General features: G+C 44.9%; 1 protein-coding gene across 2 annotated transcripts in view; it reads left to right on the forward strand.

Annotated features, from left to right (window-relative positions):
- The window catches only part of phactr4b (phosphatase and actin regulator 4b), a 30,328-nt gene that overhangs the window by 863 nt on the left and 5,750 nt on the right, over positions 1-23,715 (forward strand). The window contains exons 1-9 of one of the 2 annotated variants that reach the window (XM_082963861.1): positions 1-1,716; positions 7,827-7,988; positions 8,311-8,391; positions 9,276-9,779; positions 13,662-14,018; positions 16,084-16,227; positions 17,368-17,893; positions 18,141-18,415; positions 23,396-23,621. The exon at positions 1-1,716 is cut by the window's left edge and continues 863 nt beyond it. In XM_082963861.1, coding sequence (XP_082819987.1) covers positions 1,653-1,716; positions 7,827-7,988; positions 8,311-8,391; positions 9,276-9,779; positions 13,662-14,018; positions 16,084-16,227; positions 17,368-17,893; positions 18,141-18,415; positions 23,396-23,621 — 2,339 coding nt within the window. In that variant the 5' untranslated portion in view covers positions 1-1,652. The remainder of the gene's footprint in view (positions 1,717-7,826; positions 7,989-8,310; positions 8,392-9,275; positions 9,780-13,661; positions 14,019-16,083; positions 16,228-17,367; positions 17,894-18,140; positions 18,416-23,395; positions 23,622-23,715) is intronic. The other variant, XM_014169671.3, reaches the window with a different exon arrangement.

The following is a 23,715-nucleotide window of genomic DNA, read 5'->3' on the forward strand; positions in this document are numbered from 1 at the left end:
TTAATCAGCTTCTTGATATGACACACCTGTCAGGTGGATGGATTACCTTGGCAAAGGAGAAATGCTCACTAATAAGGATGTACACAAATTTGAGAGAAACAAGCTTTTTGTGCATATGGAACATTTCTGGAATCTTTTCTTTTAGCTCATGAAACATGGGACCAACACTTTACATGTTGCGTTTATATTTTTGGTCAGTATAGTGTGAAGCTGCGGCTCAGAGTATTGTTTCTTCATATCCTATGTAATGCATTCTCATGCTAAAAAGTTAGCATTTGAAACAGTGGCCAGGTAAACATGGGTGTCATGGCTTGCTGAAATGACATGGAACGAACCAGTATCGTCTCAGTATTGCTCTGTCATGAGTGCTGACTGGAAGTGAATGTGAAGACGGCTTTTGTGAAGCATACCATTTTGAATGGCTCCCAATGTGCATTAATTTTTCACATTTACATTTTGTCATTTAGCAGACGCTCTTATCCAGTGCGACTTACAGGAGCAATTAGGGTTGTGCCTAGCTCAAGGGCACGTCAACAGATTTTTCACCTAGTCAGCTCGGGGATTCAGACCAGCAACCTTTCTGCTCTTAACCACTAGGCTACCTGCCACCCCATGACCTCAGCAGTACTAGCGACATTTCTGCTGATGGAATGCTGTGTGGTCTCAGAGCAGACACTTCCTCCTCTGTCTGAACTACATCTCCATTGATAGAGGGCACAGATAGAAATAGATATCTCTCCCAAAGGACGAGCTAGTAGCTTTGTACCTGCTCTGGTTTTCCAGCTTTAAACCATTTCTATGTCGGAAGTGAGAGAGAGAAGGTACTACTTTCTATAGTTTTTTTCCGATTTTTCTCTCTCGGACGGTGGCCCATCCTTGCAGTTCTCTGTGACTACTCACACCTCTCAGCCCTACTGGCAGAGTTGCTGTTAGGAGCCCCCTGCTCATGCTGTACATCCATATGGTGGCTCCATAGAGACAGAATATGAATACCTCAGTGGGTGTTATTATTTAACCTTTGACCTGGATCTGGTCACTGTCAGGTCACATGAGCAGTCAGAGCCCACCGCTGAAACTACTTTCATTACTACTGGTTTTGGTCTATTAAGCTGCTTAGTGCCCCATTCAAAGTGGAAAGAGATCCTGTGAAGAAGGATCCCACTGTGGTGGGCATATATGAAGGGCTAAAGCCCGAGAGGTTAGCCAGAGAATGTTGGTAAATTCTGTCACACACACACACACACACACACACACACACACACACACACTAAAATACAAACGCACATTTATACACCACCAGTGCAGCTCAAAGGAATGATAGGCATCCGTCTGTGAATGCTGACCGGCCCAGAGACCCAAGGAGGGAGGGTCAGTGAGAAAGGGAGAGGGTGGGGAGCACTTCAAGGGAGCAGGGAGGGTAGGTCTTACGGAGACCGAAAGAGGGAGGGAGAGTGGGAGGAGTATACCAAAAGAGGTAGAGGGGAAAGAAAGTCACACAGAGTTGCTGGCAAAGTAGACAGAGGTGTCCGGGAAAGAGAAGACCAGGGAACTTGGTTGAACAAGCTGTGGACCAGGTGTGCTCCTCCTCTGCCCAACACGGAGTGCCTATTCCTGGGTAGAAAGAGCAAAAGAGGCCCCTCTGGGGCTGGATCATGGGACAGCGCCTTCCTCTGGAGACCCCAGCTCAGGACCAACACCAACACATCCACCGTAGAGGTGAGTTTCTAGCTTACTCACTCACATACACATGCTCTATAATCAGCCTCACAACTACACACAAGGACCTTTATAAATACACTCAAGCACTTTCACTCACTTATAATACGATCCTTGTGTTCAGTTTTTCTCTTTTTTTTCTCCAACATCTTAGCTGCGAAGGAGAGAAGGCAGAGGAGAGGCGGGGCAGGAGATTGTGTAATCAACAATGTTGCACACTTTATTTCTCTCTCTCTTTACCACAGGAAATGCTAAAAATCACTGGGATCATGTGGATGAATATCAGCTGCTTGTGTGCGTGCACCCACATTACTGAGTGCAGGATACCCTTCTGACGTGCTGTGTGCAAAACAAAAAGATTAGCCACACAAACACATGCCTCACTGTTTGCGGCAGTAAACTGTGAGATATTGAAACATTTTTCTGAGGGATTACTGGAAATAGGATTGTCTGTCAATGTGTAGGGCGCTTATGTGCTTTTTTGGAGCCATTGCATCCCCCTTCCCTTAGTATTGTTGTGGTCTGTTATCCCACGGAGGTTAAGCCTATGAGGTTGGGTAGTATTATTATTTTATAGAGATGAAGTATGGCAACCAGCGAGTAATCAGCCTAGTGTGCCAATAACAAGTTACAGGCACACTAGGCAAAAAATCAACCAGCCCATTTGGCATTTGAAATGCCACATGGCCAGTCCGACCCGGTGTGTAGGCACAAGTACACAAAACCAGGTTTAGAAATGGCTATCTTTTCAACCAACAACTTTAGGTATTGGAATTACCTCTCTGGTACCACCCACTAGTGACTAGTCAAAGCTTATCGAGGCTCCATTTCAAAACATAGAAGGTGACTAGTTTAGGGATGAGGAGGGAGAGGGTGGGCTTTCCTTGCGGAAGCAGACTCTTATGTAAGTGATCAGGCTACTTGAGGCAGCGGGCCTGCTGCTGAGGCACTTAAAACAACACGATCTGCTCTCCACCACATGCTCACCTGACTGCTCCTGCAAGTCAAGGGGCTGAGGCTAAACCTGGATCATAATTAACTACTGTTTTTTTTACACAAGATATGTTATATGACGATGTTTCCATACTCAACGTTACAGCTTAGCTTATACAAAATAATGCCATAGATTTTTCAACTAACCTGTTCTTGGCAACCTTTTACCCGAAAAGAGAAAAGTATTATCTTATAAATGTTCGTGTCCAGTTGCTGAGCACACCCCCATTCTCATTGACAGGGCTGTAGTGGAGCAGGTTGAGAGCTTCAAGTTCCTTGGCATCCACCTCACCAACAAACTAACATGGTCCAAGCACACCAAGACAGTCGTGAAGAGGGCACGACAAAACCTTATCCCCCCCAGGAGACTGAAAAGATTTGGCATGCCGTCCTCAGATCCTCAAAAGGTTTTACAGCTGCTCCATCGAGAGCATCCTGACGGGTTGCATCACTGCCTGGTATGGCAACTGCTCGGCCTCCGACCGCAAGGCACTACAGAGGGTAGTGCCAGTACATCACCGGGGCCAAGCTTCGTGCCATCCAGGACCTCTATACCAGGTGGTGTCAGAGGAAGACCTTAAAAATTCAGACTTCAGCCACCCTAGTCATAGAATGTTCTCTCTGCTACCGCACGGCAAGCGGTACCGGAGTGCCAAGTCTAGGTCCAAGGGGCTTCTAAACAGCTTCTACCCCCAAGCCCTAAGACTCCTGAACATCTAATCAAATGGCCATCCAGACTATTTGCATTGCCCCCCCACCCCTCTTCTACGCTGCTGCTACTCTGTTATTATCTATGCTTAGTCACTTTAATAACTCTACCAACATGTACATATTACCTCGACACCGGTGTCCCCCGCACATTGACTCCGTACCGGTACCCCCTGTATATAGCCCTGCTATTGTTATACTATTATTTGTTATTCTTATCTCTTATTTTGGGGGGGTATTTTCTTAAAACTGCATTGTTATTTAAGTGCTTGTAAGTAAGCATTTCACTAAGGTCTACACCGGTTGTATTCGGCGCATGTGACAAATAACATTTGGTTTGATTCTACAAAAAAAATATATTGAAACCATGTTTTGTATCGAGCGAGAGATGACTCATGCATGTGTGTAGATCTTAGTTTTGGTCGCACTGTGTAACTTGCTGTCATCTACTACTAGAAACGACTAGTTCCTGCAAAGATGCTGGGAAATGCTAGATGTGTGTCGGTGAAGAACCTCCCAGCGCGGTACAAAACATGGATTTAATAGCTTTCTGATTATTTGTTTTTGTTTTGTAGAACCACCTGCAACTGGACATTCACATTTATAAGAATTTCCCCTAATGACCACTACTTGGTGTGAGGTAGTGATGTGTAGTCAGATTATTTTTTTTTAACTCTTTTTAGTGACTCGATAGTTATTATTAGTTTTTGTGAGTGACTCGTTCATTTTTTTTCCGTTCTTTTGAACTGAACAAAATTGGTCAAGATTTGTTCTTTTGACTAAATGAGTAGAAAAGTCCACAACTCCGACTAGTTAACTTCCCATCACTAGTCTGAGGTGTGGCTATTAGCATTGCTTTGAGATCATCCCAGTCTGGCAGTTTACACTAGATAGTAAAGTCGAAATTGGCTATTTTGGTCAGGATGTGTTGCACCTGTCGCCTCGTTAGTCAGTCATTAGTTTCAGGTAATATTTAAGAGCTACAGAGCCAATGCTTCAGTGGGCATCTCTTATGTGAAACAAAGTCTTTTATCTTGTCTCACCTGTTTGGTTTGTGCCATGTTTATTTGCACTCCCTTACCTAAGTTGGTGTGAGTTTTCTTTTCCTTTAGTTTGTCTGCTATCAGGCAAATCTAGTGGGCGTCCATAGTGGGTGTTTAACTTAAGACCCTACTCGAGTTTGTTTGGCCGGCACCCCCATGGATGCCTTTCAGAACCCATTTTAAAACTCCACCTGTTTCGTTCTGGTTGTCAGAGGCTCATTTTGTTAGTTCCCTATTTCTGTTGAGCGATTAGATTTTTTTCTTATTTGGGAATGTAACATAACTAGTGACGACCAAGTCTGACCCTGTTTCCTTATTGGCAAGCTCTAGATGGACTGGCTTCCTGATTGGACAGAACCGTCTAGCCTGGTATCCTGGCTGTCACTGCATAATTCACTTTGAACTTGCCATCCAGACCTCTAAGTCCTTTGTTTTTACATAAAAATATGACAGCGTAATCCACTGTCTCATCAGCCCAGCCAGGCAATTTATAAACTTGATCTCGACTATAAAAAGCATCTAGACGTTATCTCACATTTCTTTTAGACTAACATTTAGTTTTCAACCTCTGAGATTTGTATAAACCTTGCTCTCTGTCTCTACGACATTTGCAACATTGTTTCAATATTCAAATTTGATCTTCAGCTGTCCCATAGTAATGAACGTGTCAGAAATCGGAACGAGACAGCCAGGCATGCAGGCAGCGTTTCTCAGCCAGTCGAAATCATGAATCCGCTTGAATAGTTTTTATGGATAACTACAAAGAAGTGTCAATTGAATTTTTTTTAAACAAAATGAAGTGCAGCTAGTTTGCATTCTTTCCAGCTTCAGTTTGAAGTGATTGTGTTAGCTGTGTTATTGGCTAGCTCTTATGAACAACAGTGTCCTGACAAGTGAGCACATTTTCTATGCCAGGCGAAATTGTGCCTCATTAGCTCAATTTTACGAATGCGTCCAAATAAATGTCACTAGATAACAGCTTAAACAAATTTAAATGCAGCTATTTTGCTGTTCTTCTGGCTGCGCTGTAAGTTAGCCGTAGTTGCCTAGCTAGCAAGCAAGGGATAAGAACGTTGCCAGCCAGTATGGCAATGGAACATTTAGACTGAACGACTGGGTCATGTCTCCAGCAACCGAACCGATGAAATGAACGACCAGCCAGCTTGGGTAGCAACCCTAGATTTGTGTCGGGACTATATCTTGTGGAAGGATGAAATAGTATGAATACATTCATCAAAATAACGTTTTTAATGAAAATATGTCAATCATTATTTGAATATGTTGGTAACCCATTGTATAAAAGTGATAATGCCCTCGAAGCCGGTGTTTGAAGGATATATTGGCACAATTTGCTAACACCCGTGCCAATATATCCTCCAAACACCGCCTTCTCGGGCATTATCACTTAATATTATGTCCTGTGTGCTTATAGCCTACAATACAGGCTATCAGTTGAAACAGGCTCTCTGTTTCCATGTCCAGTACAGTAAGATGTGTGAGGGTGGAGGTTGTCTTTGTTCTGTCACAGTTAGGATCAGGGTGGAGTGCCGTTTCCTCCCTGTGTTTCCCAGACCTCACCCCCCCTCCCCTTCCTCTGTCCGAGTCACACAGCTGCAGACGGCCTACAAACACCGGACCTCCACTCACTCTTCAGGCACCCTTTTGGGTATAGGAAGGATCCATTTGGTCACCTTTCCAATCTCCGGGATAAGATCAACTGTATTTCTTGCTACCAGCTGAATGGAGTGAATGTTCTGCAGCTGTGTGTTTCTGGTAGTATCAGTCAGTCAACCCGCTGTGGATCTGGAGTGTGTCGGCCCAGCATAGCCAGCACTTATCCTGCTTGAGTGGATTTTAGCTGACCTGCCTGCCTGCCGTGCTCTCCTTGTCAGAGGCAGACCGCTCTGCCAGAGCCTGCTGTGCCTGAGTGTAGGATAACCAGGGGGGAGTGTGTTACAGACAACTGTATTTAGCAACTCGTTCTTTGGACATCATGACCTGAATCCACTGGTTTTTGTAACTTCCTGAGGAGCTGGATGTATATGGTTTGGAGCTGGCCTCTGAACTTTTCTGTTTTGTCCGCATGTGGTTTAGCAGCCTGCTGTGGGTCTCTGCACTGTCACAGCCGCCCCCAACCCCTCCCTACCTAGGGTGTTGGGATCGACTTGGGACAAGAGTTTGAGTTTTTGAACACAACCTTCTGCTTCCTCATGGCATGTTGCCTCAAGTCCCACCACCATGGAAGCTGGACCCTGAGCTCTCACCCAGGTAGACTAGCTCTGTAATATAACCTCCATGACCCTGTTTTGGAGTCCATTTCCACCTTTTGACATGTTTCCTATACCTCCACTAATGGTCTTTTGAAGGAAGGTATTGTATAGTATTATTACCTCTGCCTATCAGCAGCTGGCAAATATAGTGTTTTTTTTAAGCGTGCGTTGTTGTGTGAACCGAATTGCTGTAGTAGTGTTATTGCCAGGACATCCTGTTTTTGTAGGACTGGTTGGTTGTTTTGCCCCAGCCCTTCTACACAGTAAATATTATGTCTGCTCAATTAAAACCTCAACCTTAGAGGAACCTGGCTCACAGAGATGTTCTGTGAGAGGCCTTGTGAAGCTCAGCACCTTGTCAGTCACCTGAGCTGTTACCATGGCAGCTGGATGTCTGTGCGTGTCTCGGAAAGAGACGCACTCAGGCCAAAGAGCGAGTCCTACCTCCAAATAATTTTTAAAGATATATTTGTTACTGAAAAATGTGTTTGTGTGCTTCCACATAGCCTGTTGGTGTTGAAAGGCTGATAACAATATTCTCCCAGTAGGGAGGAATGTGAGACTCTTGACTGTGGGAAGCTATGGACGGAGGCCAGTGCAAGAGGGACTCTCCCTTCCCATAACTGTTGGTTACTTGGTTGTGAATGTGTGGAGGAGTACATGAGCTTTCACCATCACCCTGCCAAAGCATGCACAGTCCCAGAGCTCTGAGCTAAAGATAATAACCTTCCTAATGAGCCTGGCCCTCCCATGTTCTTTACTCATGGTGCATATCGGTGTTAGTCTAGCATAGCTAGGCTAATGTTATTCTGCGCTTTACTCTGAGTGCATATGGCTGTCAGTCTAGCTCAGTTAGGCTATAGGCTAATGCTCTAATACTACACTTTACTCAGAGTGCATGGGCCAGGCTAAACAGCAGCTGGTGCACAAGGTTTTGCTTGCCTGAGCTAGTGCTCAGCTAGGCTACTGTGAAAATGTCTAGGCTCTGGTTACCTCTGCTCTCTGTGCTGTTATGTTGTAGATGCCCAGTTATGGTTGTCATATTTCAACAATGTTTCTTGACTCTCCATTCTTCTCTCTGACTCCATTGCTCCAGTTGATGAAGTTGACCACCTGCACAACACGACGGAGGGAGATGGGGACAGCACCCCTCTCCCATGCAAGGGCAAGGGCAAGTTCTCTACCCTTGGCAAGATCTTCAAACCATGGAAGTGGAGGAAGAAGAAAAGCAGCGAGAAGTTTACGGAAACTTCAGAAGGTTTGTGTTCCGGCTTCATTGTGTTTGTTTGTTGAATGTTTGTGCATTCAATCTTTATCAAACGCCTTTCAGTGTGTTTTCCTGTCTCCTGGTGATATGTACATGCCATGGCCTTTTCCAGTGTGTCCAGTCTGCTTAAACAAGACAATTGTTATAGTGGTTAGAATAATATCCTTTTTAGTTGAAGATCTGTAAACTTACATCTTTGACTTCTGGAACGTGAAATGACACACTAAAATTTGAAATATTATCTTCGGTTTTATATGCTATCTGGAAGAAATCGCGTTAATGCACTGGCTTAAATTCTGTGTGTTGACGGCAGTTCTGGAGAGAAAGATGTCGATGAGGCGACCGAGGCAGGAGCTTATAGAACAGGGAGTGCTGAAGGAGCTCTCAGAGAATGGTAAGAGTGCTGCCACTGGTGATGTCACTCACTCACCTGATCCCCACATGACTCAATCAGCTAGTTCCAGTTGGCTTCCTACCCCTTCCTCTTGCCCCTAACATTTTCAATGTTTCTATATCTGTAACGTGTAAGCAACATGGTGCACGCTCCACCACTACCCTGCATATACCTATCCAGACCCTTCAGATCTGCAAACATTTAAGGGTTAGGGCAGCCAAGGGGGAGGGAGCAAATTGGAAATGGCTTTATCTTTATCAGACACAAGTCCAGGGCTATCACACCTACACAGACAGCATAGTCGATGAGTAACAGCTTCAAATTCAGCACACTCAATGGCAGTTGAAGAAAGGCAAATTCATTCTCATGTTCCTTTTCAACAGTATAACTATATATTTTGGGAAGAAATGTAAATGGTGTTTTTCTTGAGCTGGGGAAAGTGGAACGAATTGCGCCCTGCAGCGAAATAGCTTTTAAAGTCAGTGTGTTCTATGCTCTTACTCACTCTGCCGGCGTCAGTGTTGCAGAGGCCCGTTTATTAAACATATTTCACTCCATGGCCAGAGCTCTGATCCAAAGGGGTTGGCAGTTAGGACACCTTTCTCAAACCTCTCATTCTGAAGGGGGCTGTGAAATCATGTCCAGATGCACAGAGGGAACCAATCCAAAAGTCCATGTGCCCTAATTCAACAAGCCAATTAAGTTTGACCATTTATACTCAAATATGCAGAACATTTTGAGTAGGGATAATGGCTTTTTTAGATTTCTGACTAACCCCTCCCTCACACTTGGTTAGTGACTCAAAGTAGTGTTAGTTTATAGATCTTCTCATGTGTGAGTGACTGTATGGAATGTCTCACTGCATGTATCCATTTTTGTGACAGAAGGGGACGATCCTCACAGCCCCAAACAGTCCTACGTGAAGAATGGCCACACCCTTCCCGTGGGTGGTGGTGGTGGAGGGGGCAGAGGGCAGGAGAACCAGACAAGACCCCCCTCAGACCTTGGGATGAACCCCTCAGACTTTAAGATGAACCCAGCCTGGCTGCCCCAGATAGAGGACCGCAGGGTCCGATTCCCCCCGGACGTAGACCGCCATGGGGACCAGGGTGGCCCCGGAGGCTCTGGACAGCAGGAGGAGGGCCGGCGAGGAGGTGGAGGAGGACGGTCCCAGGGGGAGGGGGAATGGAAGTCTAACATGGCCTGGCAGGGGATGGGACAGGAGGAGGGTAGACGCGGGGGCAGACTCCACCCTTCTGACGGAGACAAGCGGCCGGGCCTGCAGAAGGCGCCATCAGAGGACGGTAGGAGGAGTCGCCCTGCTGAGACAGCATGGAAACCCACCCTCCCCCGGCACGCGTCCACAGAGGAGGGAAGGGCCCGTAGAGGTGAGCTATTAACACTAACACATTCTTTTACTTTTAGATATGTTGATTGTTGTGACTTGTTAGATATTACTGCACTTTTGGAGCTAGGAACACAAGCATTTCGCTACACACGCAATAACATCTGCTAAATATGTGTATGCGACCAATCAAATTTGATTTGACACACACACGGCCTTATTCTGTGGAGTAGGGTGAAGCTGTCCCTAGACACTGATCTAAGGTTTGTGTTTTTCCCCCTAATGGAAGATTTGAACAGGATCAGCTGATCATAGATCTTTGCATAAGGGCAACTTCTACCAGGAGCCTGGTTTTCTGACTGCCCTCCCTCCAGTCAGTCTTCCTCCTCTTCAGTCCTCTGGTTTGGCCCCAGATATAGACAGGAGTCTCGGAGCCTCTTTGCTCCCCTGAGTCCTGCTCCAGCTATGCGTCTTATTCGGGAACAGAAGGGAATAGAGGGAATAGCTCATCTTCTCCTCCTTTTGTAATTAATGCGGCGCTATCGTTTTAACCATTCCTGTCCTTAAAAGCTAATGCCTGTCAGCTCAACCGTAACCCTGCTGAAGAGCTAAAGCTAATTGATACCATTCCAGCTGTTACACACTGAGCTAAATGGCCTTTAGTGTCTGCTGTTTCTTTTAGATCTTATACTCTCCCTGATTTATATCTTAATCTTCTCACTTTCTTTCTCTCCCTCTCCTTTTCTCTCTCCCTCAGTTTTCTCTGACCTACAGTGCCTTCAGAAACTATTCACACACTTGACTTTTTCCACGTTTGTTGTTATAGCCAGAATTTTTAGTTGATTACATTTCGATTTTGTGTCACTGATCTACGCACAATACCCCATAATGTCAAAGTGGAATTATGTTTTTAGAAATGTTTACAAATTAATGAAAAATGAAAAGCTGAAAAGTCTTGCGTCAATAAATGTTCAACCCTTTTGTAGGCAAGCCTAAATAAGTCACTACAAAGATACAGGCACCCTTCCTAACTCAGTTGCCAGAGAGGAAGGAAACTGTTAGAGTTTAGATTTTAATGGCTGTGATAGGAGATAACTGAGGATGGCTCAACAACATAGTAGTTACTCCACAATACTAACATAAATGACAGAATGCAAAGAAAGCCTGTACAGGAAACCTGTAATCCAACACACCACGGAGTGGTATAATTCCATTCTTCATATTTTCAAGTATGATGGCTGCATCATGTTATGGGTATGCTTGTCATCGGCAAAGATTTGAGGGTTTTTTTAGGATGAAAAGAAATGGAATAGAGCTAAGCACAGGCAAAGTCCTAAACCTAGAGGTTTAGTCTGCTTTCCAACAGAAACTGGGAGACACATTCACCTTTCAACAGGACAATTACCTAAAACACAAGGCCAAAATATACACTGGGCTTGCTTACTAAGACGACCTTGAATGTGCCTGAGTGGCCTAGTTTCAGTTTTGACTTAAATTGGCTCTGTGGCAAAACTTGGAAATTGCTGTCTAGCAATGATCAACTTGACAGAGCTTGAATAATTGTTTAAAGAATAATGGGCAAATATTGTACCATCCAGGTGTGCCAGAGACTCAGAGCTGTAATTGCTGCCAAAGGTGATTCTAACATGTATTGACTCAAAAGGTTGAATACTTACCTAATGAAGATACAGTGAGGGGAAAAAAGTATTTGATCCCCTGCTGATTTTGTATGTTTGCCCACTGACAAAGAAATGATCAGTCTATAATTTTAATGGTAGGTTTATTTGAACAGTGAGAGACAGAATAACAACAAAAAAATCCAGAAAAACGCATGTCAAAAATGTTATAAATTGATTTGCATTTTAATGAGGGAAATAAGTATTTGACCCCCTCTCAATCAGAAAGATTTCTGGCTCCCAGGTGTCTTTTATACAGGTAACGAGCTGAGATTAGGAGCACACTCTTAAAGGGAATGCTCCTAATCTCAGCTTGTTACCTGTATAAAAGACACCTGTCCACAGAAGCAATCAATCAATCAGATTCCAAACTCTCCACTATGGCCTAGACCAAAGAGCTCAGAGACAAGATTGTAGACCTACACAAGGCTGTAATGGGCTACAAGACCATCGCCAAGCAGCTTGGTGACAACAGTTGGTGCGATTATTCGCAAATGGAAGAAACACAAAAGATCTCCCTCGGCCTGGGGCTCCATGCAAGATCTCACCTCGTTGAGTTGCAATGATCATGAGAACGGTGAAGAATCAGCCCAGAACGACATGGGAGGATCTTGTCAATGATCTCAAGGTAGCTGGGACCATAGTCACCAAGAAAACAATTGGTAACACACTACGCCGTGAAGGACTGAAATCCTGCAGCGCCCGCAAGGTCCCCCTGCTCAAGAAAGCACATATATATGCCCGTCTGAAGTTTGCCAATGAACATCTGAATGATTCAGAGGACAACTGTGTGAAAGTGTTGTGGTCAGATGAGACCAAAATGGAGCTCTTTGGCATCAACTCAACTCGCTGTGTTTGGAGGAGGAGGAATGCTGCCTATGACCCCAAGAACACCATCCCCACCGTCAAACATGGAGGTGGAAACATTATGCTAAGGGAGTATTTTTCTGCTAAGGGGACAGGACAACTTCACCGCATCAAAGGGATGATGGACGGGGCCATGTACCATCAAATCTTGGGTGAGAACCTCCTTCCCTCAGCCAGGGCATTGAAAATGGGTCGTGGATGGGTATTCCAGCATGACAATGACCCAAAACACACGGCCAAGGCAACAAAGGAGTGGCTCAAGAAGAAGCACATTAAGGTCCTGGAGTGGCCTAGCCAGTCTCCAGACCTTAATCCCATAGAAAATCTGTGGAGGGAGCTGAAGATTCGAGTTGCCAAATGTCAGCCTTGAAACCTTAATGACTTGGAGAAGATCTGCAAAGAGGAGTGGGACAAAATCCCTCCTGAGATATGTGCAAACCTGGTGGTCAACTACAAGAAACGTCTGACATCTGTGATTGCCAACAAGGGTTTTGCCACCAAGTACTAAGTCATGTTTTGCAGAGGGGTCAAATACTTATTTCCCTCATTAAAATGCAAATCAATTTATAACATTTTTGACGTGCGTTTTTCAGGATTTTTTTTGTTATTCTGTCTCTCACTGTTCAAATAAACCTACCATTACAATTATGGACTGATCATTTCTTTGTCAGTGGGCAAACGTACAAAATCAGCAGGGGATCAAATACTTTTTTTCCCTCACTGTATATTATGGTTTTATTTTCCATTAAAAAAAAAAGTTTGAATTTTTCTTCCACTTTGACATTAGAGCATTTTGTGTAGATCATTGACAAAAAAGGACACATTTTAATCCCACTTTGTAACACAACAAAATTTGAAAAAAGTGAACGAGTGTGAATACTTTCTGAAGGCACTATTTCCTATTTTCGCTGACATCAGCTTGTGATTTGAGGAATGGCGTGGGATAAGAAGCAGGGTGGAGGGCTAGGGAATGGGGGTTTAGGACTGTAATTACAGCACTGTTTATCTACACAGCTGATCCCCTGATAATGACAATCCCATTGACACACACACACACACACACACACACACACACACACACACACACACACACACACACACACACACACACACTAGAGTGGCTGAGTGAATGGCACAAATTGGCTCAGTGCTTCAACCCAAGACTGCAACATTTATGTTTTTTAGGGGTGAGATAGTATATTTTCCATTTTTGAAAGAGCCAAACACGTCCAAAAAGGCTAGCAGTGTGTAGCGAGTTGTTGTGTGTACGGTCTTTGACACGAATGCGCTCGTGTTTCTCATGATGATGATTAGTTACTAAATGTATAGTGCTCTTTGTGTATGTTATGTAACATGTGTTTTGTGTGCTGTGTGTTTTGCAGAATCAGAGAGCCATTTTGTTCCTGACCCAGATTTGCTGCGGGACACTCTCCGAGAGTCTCTGCCCCCCAAACAGTCCATTATGCCCCCCAAGTGGCTGATGAGCTCCACCCCCGAACCCGGCAGCGAAGGGTCACCCTCATCCCACACCCCATCCAACCACCCTGCAACAACGTACTCTTCCTCCTCTTCTTCCTCTGCAGTTGCAATGCCTGCCCGAACTGTCTCCTCTGCAGGCGCCAACCCCCAATCTTCAGCAGTAGTGTCCTTCGCTCCATCCTCCACCCCCCAGGCGACCAAGCAGCCTCCCCTCCCACTGCCCAAGCCCGTCAACAGGGGCGTTAATACTGCCATGTTGGGTGAGTAGTAGTGGTGGTTGTAGTAGTAGGGACCGCAGCTGCTTGTTTAATCATGGGATGGCAGAATTAGCTGATGAGATGCCAGAGGAGACCAGGTGCAGCATCAATACACACACACACACACACATTCACTCAGTGGAGCTTCCTCGTGTAACATGTAGTCACGTGCATACATGTCTGTAGAAGACTCACGTTACATGTATAGGCGTTACTACAAGGGACATGTGCACGTGGCGCGCATTCTATCTCTCTCACACACACTTTGCCACTCATCTTTATAATGATGTTATCCCTGCGGCTCCAGCAGCTGTTTCCCAGACGATAACTGAATAAGACTGAACTATTTTAGACAGCAGCAGCAGAGAAGATTTTCCCTGGCATTGTACTCTCCCAGGACACCACTGACTCTGGTGGCTCTGAGCCTGCTGCTGCTCAGCTTCATACGAAGACAACATTATTGTTGTTTTTACCAGGGGAGTTTCTCGTCAGGGGAGCCCGACTTTATTCACTGTTGTTCTCTTTGAGATCTGATACGCCTATTACCTTAGGACTGTTTTAAACACATTTTTTGTATATATTCCCTCTAGTTTCCTGTGTCATTTTTACATGTAGGTTGGTTGGTTTAGCCTGGAGCTAGTAGGCTTGGAAGTCATTTGCCATGCGCTCGTGTCACCTATTTGCCATCTATAGTCTGTCAAGCTATTTCATATGTACGTTCTAGAATGTGTGTAGACATTTCAGCTCTCATATTATGTCAACAATTCCGTTGTATTAAACCATGTCGGATATGTTAAGAGGTGGCATAGAATACTCTGAACAATGGGACCTTTTCATAATCTAGCAGGAAGGAGAAACTGCATTAAGAAGTTGCTTTGCTGCATTCTTAATTTGGTACAATAACAATACGTTCCGTTATTGTCAACAATGCATTTTGGCCAGTGCATTTTGTTAGGTAATGTTCAAACCAAGGTTATCATAAACTACTGGGAAAAGTTATCAGATACTTGTAGATTTAAAATCTCATCTGACATGATACTGAATATGCAATCATTGCTTGCCCAGCTGCTGTTGAAATATATCAAAGTGTATACGAATGCTAGCTGAGCCAGTAGTGACTTTTCAAAGGTATTCCACCAGTTAATTAGGAAAATTCCTAACAGGTAGCTAGGTACAGAGTGATTACTTCACCGGCTAACCTAGAGGGCCCGAAACTGAAGGAGTTTTGATTACCTCTTCACTTTCCCCATTGATGCCCCTCTCACAGCCCAGGCAAGCCCCTCAGACACTTAGCGCAGTACTCTAATTATACAAACCCTCTTGTTCTGGGTGCTGGTAGTGCGTTCAGTGTAAGCATATCCACCTTGGTCGTGTTCATTAGACACCACACATAAAAATAAATGACTGAAACCAGGAAGGACTACCTGGACTGTTTTTAAAATGTTGTGCTACGGTGTGCCCAAATGAACACCACCCTGGTGTATGTGTAGTTAAGGTTAAGGTGACCAGATATTGGAAATGAAAATCATGGATTTTTTTATATGGGGCTAGCTGTGCAAAAATATAAAAAAAACAATGGTATGGAACTATAGTTAACTATCAATTTTCACTATATTCCTTTCAAATACTTGTATTAATTCTAACACAGAAATGGATTACCCCTCCACAGTTATCTTAGGCTAGTCATTTTAGAATCACTTGTTTAGCAGCCTGGTGGGCATGGTTGTTCATGCAGTGGTTACATGTTTGTATCAATGATCAAACGTTCTCATAAATGGTCAAACAAGTTTGGTACAGGGATAGACAATTTGTACATGCAAATCTGACTGGATACAGCGTTTTGATTATTGAAATATAAACCTCAATATCAACAGTTGCATCTTTCTTTCTGAGGGGAAAGATCGGGGATATTTTTGGGGGGGACAGCTCTAGCCAGGGACAGGCCACTAAAATTGGGGACTGTCCCTGGAAATCAGGGATGTCTGGTCACCCTATACACAGTGTATACATTCAGCCAGCCTATATGAGAGCTGAAGGCCTGTGTGTCGTGCCTCTCGTCCCCTGCCAGCCTCCACTCTACAGGGGGGTGAGAACCAGAATGACTCCCAACTGCCCCTCTACTGGTCCTGCTGGAAACGCGAGGGCGACTATGATGTCTACCTGTCCCTCCCTGTCTACCTGTGCCGGCGGGACGGCAGAGGCCTGCGGTCAGGTAAAACAAAGGATGCCCACCAATGCCCCTCTTCACTGGCATCGCCGCAGCAACGGTGCCCACCCTGTCTCTCTAACGTCTTCCCAAGCCTGCGTTGTATGTGTGGCTGTATGCTACACCCCTGTTAACGTCAACCTTCTGGTCACTTGCGTCATCATATTGCATCATCCTGACTTGAAATGCCTCATGCCAAACGCTACCTGGATGCAACTGGACTAACCTATAACGGCCTGGATTGAGTGCTCTCTTCTGCTCATGCCACGTTAGGCTGCATGCGCGTAACAAGGCTGAGTGAGGTGTGGGTGTACGTGGGCGTCTGACCACCATATGTGTACTACCACCTCTGGCATGTGAATGGGGAGTAACTGAGTGTCTCCCGTGATGGCTAGCTGTGGCAGCACAGCGCAGACCAGCCTGCCCCATAAAGGCTAATCCACACATCTGCTCTGGAGCGAGAGAGGAAAGAAGGACAGACTCTGTTTAAAGCAGATGTTATAGTCCAGTCTATAGCATGCTTCATGTCTGGCGCTCAATCAGTCTGCTGCTGTGATCTATTGTACTCTAATGCAGTATGTCTCCATGGCTTTGTATTTTAATGCTATTTCATGTTGACACATTCATCAGCAACTGCATCGAGCTTACGTATTTAAAGGTTTGCATGCAATCGCTAAATGTCTATTCCAGCTTGGTTTAACAGGTTTTTTTTTTTTATAATTCTCAGTTCAGAGATGCTAAGAAGCGATGGATGCATACTGGCCAATTCGGTTTATATATGGTCTGTGTGTGTTCTAGAGCATGTGTACTTATTCAAACCCTCACTGTAACCTTGATTGCCACATGCACCCGTTTGTAATGTAAGACCCTGTCGGATACATTCATGTGGACCCAGTCATGTGACCTGGGTTTGTGGACCTATGTATTCATGTGGACTCAGTCATGTGATCTGGGTGTGTATATCAATTCATGTGCACTCACCCATGTTACTTGGGCTCGATCTTACATGTAAATGGAGACGTAAACAAGCATGTGCACTCACTTGATCTGCAGTTGAAATCCCAGATTTAGGTTAATAAAGTAAGTGAACATGTGTGTTTGAATGTGTCACACACACTGATAATAAATTGTTTCTCCATCCCACAGGCAACCTCACCCAGGCCGGTACCAGCCTTGTGCCAACTAAGCCCTCCCCACCTATGCCCCCCAAGAGGACCACCCCTGTCACAAAGCGCAACCCGGAGGACCCGTCTGCGTCCACCCAGTCTGTCTCCACCCCCTCCCCTTCCCTGCTTTCTCCTGAGGACCATCATAACCACTCAGCGGGCTTCCAGATGCCTCCCCCGTCCCCGCCCTTACCCAACCACATCCCCCCTTCTCCCCCCCGCCAGCATCTGCAAGCGCACTACCTCCACCACCAGCACTCCTACCAACATCCCATCCCCCAGCCCTTGCTCTTTGACCCCCCCAGCCCCACCAGTGAGCCCCCCCAGCGGCCGGCCCCCGTCCCCCTGCACATCATGATCCAGAGGGCCCTTTCCAGCCCCGGCCCGGCCCAGCCGCATCCCGACGGCTCCCAGCGCTCAGCTCACTCCCTGCTCTTCGAGACACCGCCGGAGTACCAGGGGGACCGCAGCCGGCCCCTAGCCGTCAGCATCCAGCCTCTGAAACTGTGAGTCCTATATGTCACTGTGGGTATTTCGTCAATGTTCTAGACTTGAGTAAAACACACACCTGAAACATTAGGTGTAAAGTTGGCAAGACCTTGTCTAGGACTTATGAAAGGATCTAGCCACACAATCTTTCTGTGATGCCAATGATTTATTATCAGCTCCATCAATAATGATATGTGACTGACGGCTTTTCCTATTTCTGTTGAAAATGAATCTGGTCTCCATCGCTCCATTTCTCACTATCAGGGCTGAGGATGACTACTCGGAGGAGGATGAGGATGATGATGATGATGATGAAGAAGTGGAGGAGTATGATGGGGAGCTCCCCCTGCCAGAGCTGGAGCCACGGAGCAGGAGGTGCATGGTGGGAGAGCCCAGCATCAACGTCATCCCTGAGGGACCCAACAGCAGTGAGGAGGAGGAGGAGGAAGAACTGCAGGACTTGCAAAGGGACGACAGCGACTCGGACGGGCCAGTGCTCTATAAAGATGAAGATTCAGACGAGGATGAGCCTCCACCCAGTATGTATCTCTGTCTCACTTGAATTGCTTTATGGATAAACATTTATACTCAGATACAGCAGCATCTTTAAAATACTGTAAAAATATATATGCCCACCTATCAGACACATTTTAAACGTGAATTACAGTAGAGTGAGCGCATACACTTTTTGTATGTGACTATGATCCCTGCCGGGAATTTACCCCTCATTTGGCATTGTTAGCACTGCACTCTTACCAATTGAGCCACACATGATACCTATACAGTACCAGTCAAAGGTTTGGACACACCTACTCATTCCAGGGTTTTTCTTTATTTTGACAGTTTTTTACATTGTAGAATAATAGTGAAAACATAAACTATGAAATAACACATATGAAATCATGTAGTAATAAAAAATATATTTTAGATTCTTTAAAGTAGCCACCCTTTGCCTTGATGACAGCTTTGCACACTCTTAGCATTCTCTAACCAGCTTCATGAGGTAGTCACCTGGAATGCATTTAAATTAAAAGGTGTGCCTTGTTAAAATTAATTTGTGGAATTTATTTCCTTCTTAACCTCTTACATCTAGACGTTCCGCTAGCGGAACACCTGCTCCAACATCCAATGATGGGCGTGGCGCGAAATACAAACTCCTCAAAAATACAAAAACTTCAATTTTTCAAACATATGACTATTTCACAGCATTTTAAAGATAAGACTCTCCTTTATCTAACCACACTGTCCGATTTCAAAAAGGCTTTACAACGAAAGCAAAACATTAGATTATGTCAGCAGAGTACCAAGCCAGAAATAATCAGACACCCATTTTTCAAGCTAGCATATAATGTCACAAAAACCCAGAAGACAGCTAAATGCAGCACAAACCTTTTATGATCTTCATCAGATGACAACCCTAGGACATTATGTTATACAATACATGCATGTTTTGTTCAATCAAGTTCATATTTATATCAAAAACCAGCTTTTTACATTAGCATGTGACGTTCATAACTAGCATACTTCAAATCAAATTTCAAATCAAATTTATTTTTATATAGCCCTTCGTACATCAGCTGATATTCTCAAAGTGCTGTACAGAAACCCAGCCTAAAACCCCAAACAGCAAGCAAAGCATGTGAAAGAAGCACGGTGGCTAGGAAAAACTCCCTAGGAAAAACTCCCTAGAAAGGCCAAAAACCTAGGAAGAAACCTAGAGAGGAACCAGGCTATGAGGGGTGGCCAGTCCTCTTCTGGCTGTGCAGGGTGGATATTATAACAGAACATGGTCAAAATGTTAAAATGTTCATAAATGACCAGCATGGTCAAATAATAATAATCATAGTAGTTGTCGAGGGTGCAACAAGCACGTCCGGTGAACAGGTCAGGGTTCCATAGCCGCAGGCAGAACAGTTGAAACTGGAGCAGCAGCACGGCCAGGTGGACTGGGGACAGCAAGGAGTCATCATACCAGGTAGTCCTGAGGCATGGTCCTAGGGCTCAGGTCCTCGGAGAGAAAGACAGAAAGAGAGAATTAGAGAGAGCATATTTAAATACACACAGGACACCGGATAAGACAAGAGAAATACTCCAGATATAACAGACTGACCCTAGCCCCCCGACACATAAACTACTGCAGCATAAATACTGGAGGCTGAGACAGGAGGGATCAGAAGACACTGTGGCCCCATCCGATGATACCCCCGGACAGGGCCAAACAGGCAGGATATAACCCCACCCACTTTGCCAAAGCACAGCCCCCACACCACTAGAGGGATGTCTCCAACCACCAACTTACCGTCCTAAGACAAGGCCGAGTATAGCCCACAACGATCTCCGCCATGGCACAACCCAAGGGGGGGGTGCCAACCCAGACAGGAAGACCACGTCAGTGACTCAACCCACTCAAGTGACGCACCCCTCCCATGGACGGCATGGAAGAACACCAGGCCAGTGACTCAGCCCCTGTAAAAGGGTTAGAGGCAGAGAATCCCAGTGGAAAGAGGGGAACCGGCAAGGCAGAGACAGCAAGGGCGGTTCGTTGCTCCAGCCTTTCCGTTCCTCTTCACACTCCTGGGCCAGACTATACTTAATCATAGGACCTACTGAAGAGATAAGTCTTCAGTAAAGACTTCCGGCGAATTCACTAAGAATTTACTAAATTACTCACGATAAACGTTCACAAAAAGCACAACAATTATTTAAAGAATTATAGATACAGAACTCCTCTATGCACTCGATATGTCCGATTTTAAAATAGCTTTTTGGTGAAAGCACATTTTGCAATATTCTAAGTACATAGCCCAGGCATCACGGGCTAGCTATTTAGACACCCGGCAAGTTTAGCACTCACCAATATCAGGTTTACTATTATAAAAGTTTGATTACCTTTTGTTGTCTTCGTCAGAATGCACTCCCAGGACTGCTACTTCAATAACAAATGTTGGTTTGGTCCAAAATAATCCATCGTTATATCCGAATAGCGGCGTTTTGTTCGTGCGTCCCAGACACTATCTGAAATGGTAAATCAGGGTCGTGCGCGAAATATTCCATTACCGTACTTCGAAGCATGTCAACCGCTGTTTAAAATCCATTTTTATGCCATTTTTCTCGTAAAAAAGAGATAATATTCCGACCGGGAATCTCCTTTTAGCTAAACAGAGGAAAGAAAACAAAGCATTCGGTCGACGCGGGCACGCGCCTGAGTCTCACAGTACTGTAACCAGCCACTACCCAAACACGCTACTTTGTTTCAGCCAGGGCCTGCAAAGCCACAATTCAGCTTTTTACTGCCTTCTGAGAACCTATGGCAGCCGTAGGAAGTGTCACGGGACAGCTAAGATCCTCACTCTTCAATAAACAGAGACAAGAAGAACGACACCTTGTCAGACAGGCCACTTCCTGCCTGAAACCTTGTCAGGTTTTTGCCTGCCAAATGAGTTCTGTTATACTCACAGACACCATTCAAACAGTTTTAGAAACTTTAGGGTGTTTTCTATCCATATGTAATAAGTATATGCATATTCTAGTTACTGGGTAGGAGTGGTAACCAGATTAAATCGGGCACGTTTTTTATCCAGCCGTGAAAATACTGCCCCCTAGCCATAACAGGTTAATGCGTTTGAGCCAATCAGTTGTGTTGTGTCAAGGTAGGGGTGGTATACAGAAGATAGCCCCATTTGGTAAAAGACCAAGTCCATATTATGGCAAGAACAGCTCAAATAAGCAAAGAGAAACGACAGTCCATCATTACTTTAAGACATGAAGGTCAGTCAATGTGGAAAATTTCAAGAACTTTGAAAGATAGCCAGCAGCATACCACCCTGCATACCCCTGCTGGCTTGCTTCTGAAGCTAAGCAGGGTTGGTCCTGGTCAGTCCCTGGATGGGAGACCAGATGCTGCTGGAAGTGGTGTTGGAGGGCCAGTAGGAGGCACTCTTTCCTCTGGTCTAAAAAATATCCCAATGCCCCAGGGCAGTGACAGTCTTTCGAATGGGACGTTAAACGGGTGTCCTGACTCTGAGGTCATTAAAGATCCCATGTAAGAGTAGGGGTGTTAACCCCGGTGTCCTGGCTAAATTCCCAATCTGGTCCTCAAACCATCACGGTCACCTAATAATCCCCAGTTTACAATTGGCTCATTCATCCCCCTCTCCCCTGTAACTATTCTCCAGGTCGTTGCTGTAAATGAGAACGTGTTCTCAGTCAACTTACCTGGTAAAATAACGGATAAATAAAAACGTTTTTTAAAAAGTGCAGTCGCAAGAACAATCAAGCGCTATGATGAAACTCGCTCTCATGAGGACCACCACTGTACCTCTGCTGCAGAGGTACAGTTACCAGCCTCGGAAATTGCAGTCCAAATAAATGCTTCAGAGTTCAAGGAACAGACACATCTCAACATCAACTGTTCAGAGGAGACTGTGTGAATCAGGCCTTCATGGTCGAATTGCTGCAAAGACGCAACTACTAAAGAACAACAATAAGAAGAAGAGACTTGCTTGGGCCAAGGAACACGAGCAATGGATATTAGACCGGTGGAAATCTGTCCTTTGGTCTGATGGAGTCCAAATTTGAGATTTGTGGTTCTAATTGCTGTCTCTTTGTGAGATGCAGAGTAGGTGAACGGATGATCTCCGCATGTGTGGTTCCCACCATGAAGCACGGTGGAGGAAGTGTAGGGGTGCTTTGCTGGTGACTGTCGGTGATTTATTTTGAATTCAAGGCACACTTAACCAGCATGGCTGCCACAGCATTCTGCAGCAATATACCATCCCATCAGGTTTGTGCTTAGTGGGCCTATAATTAGTTTTTCAACAGGACAATGACCCAACACACTTTCAGGCTGTGTAAGGGCTATTTGACCAAGAAGGAAAGTGATGGAGTGCTGCATCAGATGACCTGGCCTCCACAATCACCCGACCTCAACCCAATTGAGATGGTTTGGGATGAGTTGGATCGCTGACTGAAGGAAAAGCAGCCAACAAGTGCTCAGCGTATGTGGGAACTCCTTCAAGACTGTTGGAAAAGCATTCCAGGTGAAGCTGGTTGAGAGAATGCCAAGAGTTTGCAAAGCTGTCATCAAGGCAAAGGGTGGCTACTTTGAAGAATCTCAAACATTAAAATATATTTTGATTTGTTTAACACTTTTTTGGTTAGTACATTTTTATTTCACCTTTATTTAACCAGGTAGGCAAGTTGAGAACAAGTTCTCATTTACAATTGTGACCTGGCCTAGATAAAGCAAAGCAGTTCGACACATACAACAACACAGAGTTACACATGGAGTAAAACAAACATACAGTAGAAAAATAAGTCTATATACAATGTGAGCAAATTAGGTGATACATGATTCCATATGTGTTATTTCATAGTTTTGATGTCTTCACTATTATTCTACAATGTATAAAATAGTAAAAATAAAGAAAAACCCTTGAATGAGTAGGTGTGCCCAAACTAATGACTGGTACTGTATATCTTTGTATACCTGACTACATCTCTCTGTGGTTCTTGTTCAGGTGCTTTGGCCAGCAGGGTCAGAAGGAAAGACACTTTAGCTTTGAAACTGAGTAACCGACACGCCCCAGAGAAACATGCTCGAGAGGACAAGTCCAGCGGTCACACCGAACGATGCACTCCGGGACACACACCAGGACACACACACCAAGGGTCAACAGGGCTGACGTGGCAGAGCAGGGAGCAATGGGAGGCCATACGCACACAAATAGGCTCTGCACTCACAAGGTAATAGATAAAGCCACACAGTCTCACTATCATTTTCTTCTCGCTCTTTCCTTTTCTCTCCACATATACACACACTAAATCTAACACAAGGTTG

The sequence above is a fragment of the Salmo salar genome, chromosome 02 (genome assembly GCF_965601325.2).
Source record: "Salmo salar chromosome 02, fSalSal1, whole genome shotgun sequence".
Taxonomy (NCBI): domain Eukaryota; kingdom Metazoa; phylum Chordata; class Actinopteri; order Salmoniformes; family Salmonidae; genus Salmo; species Salmo salar.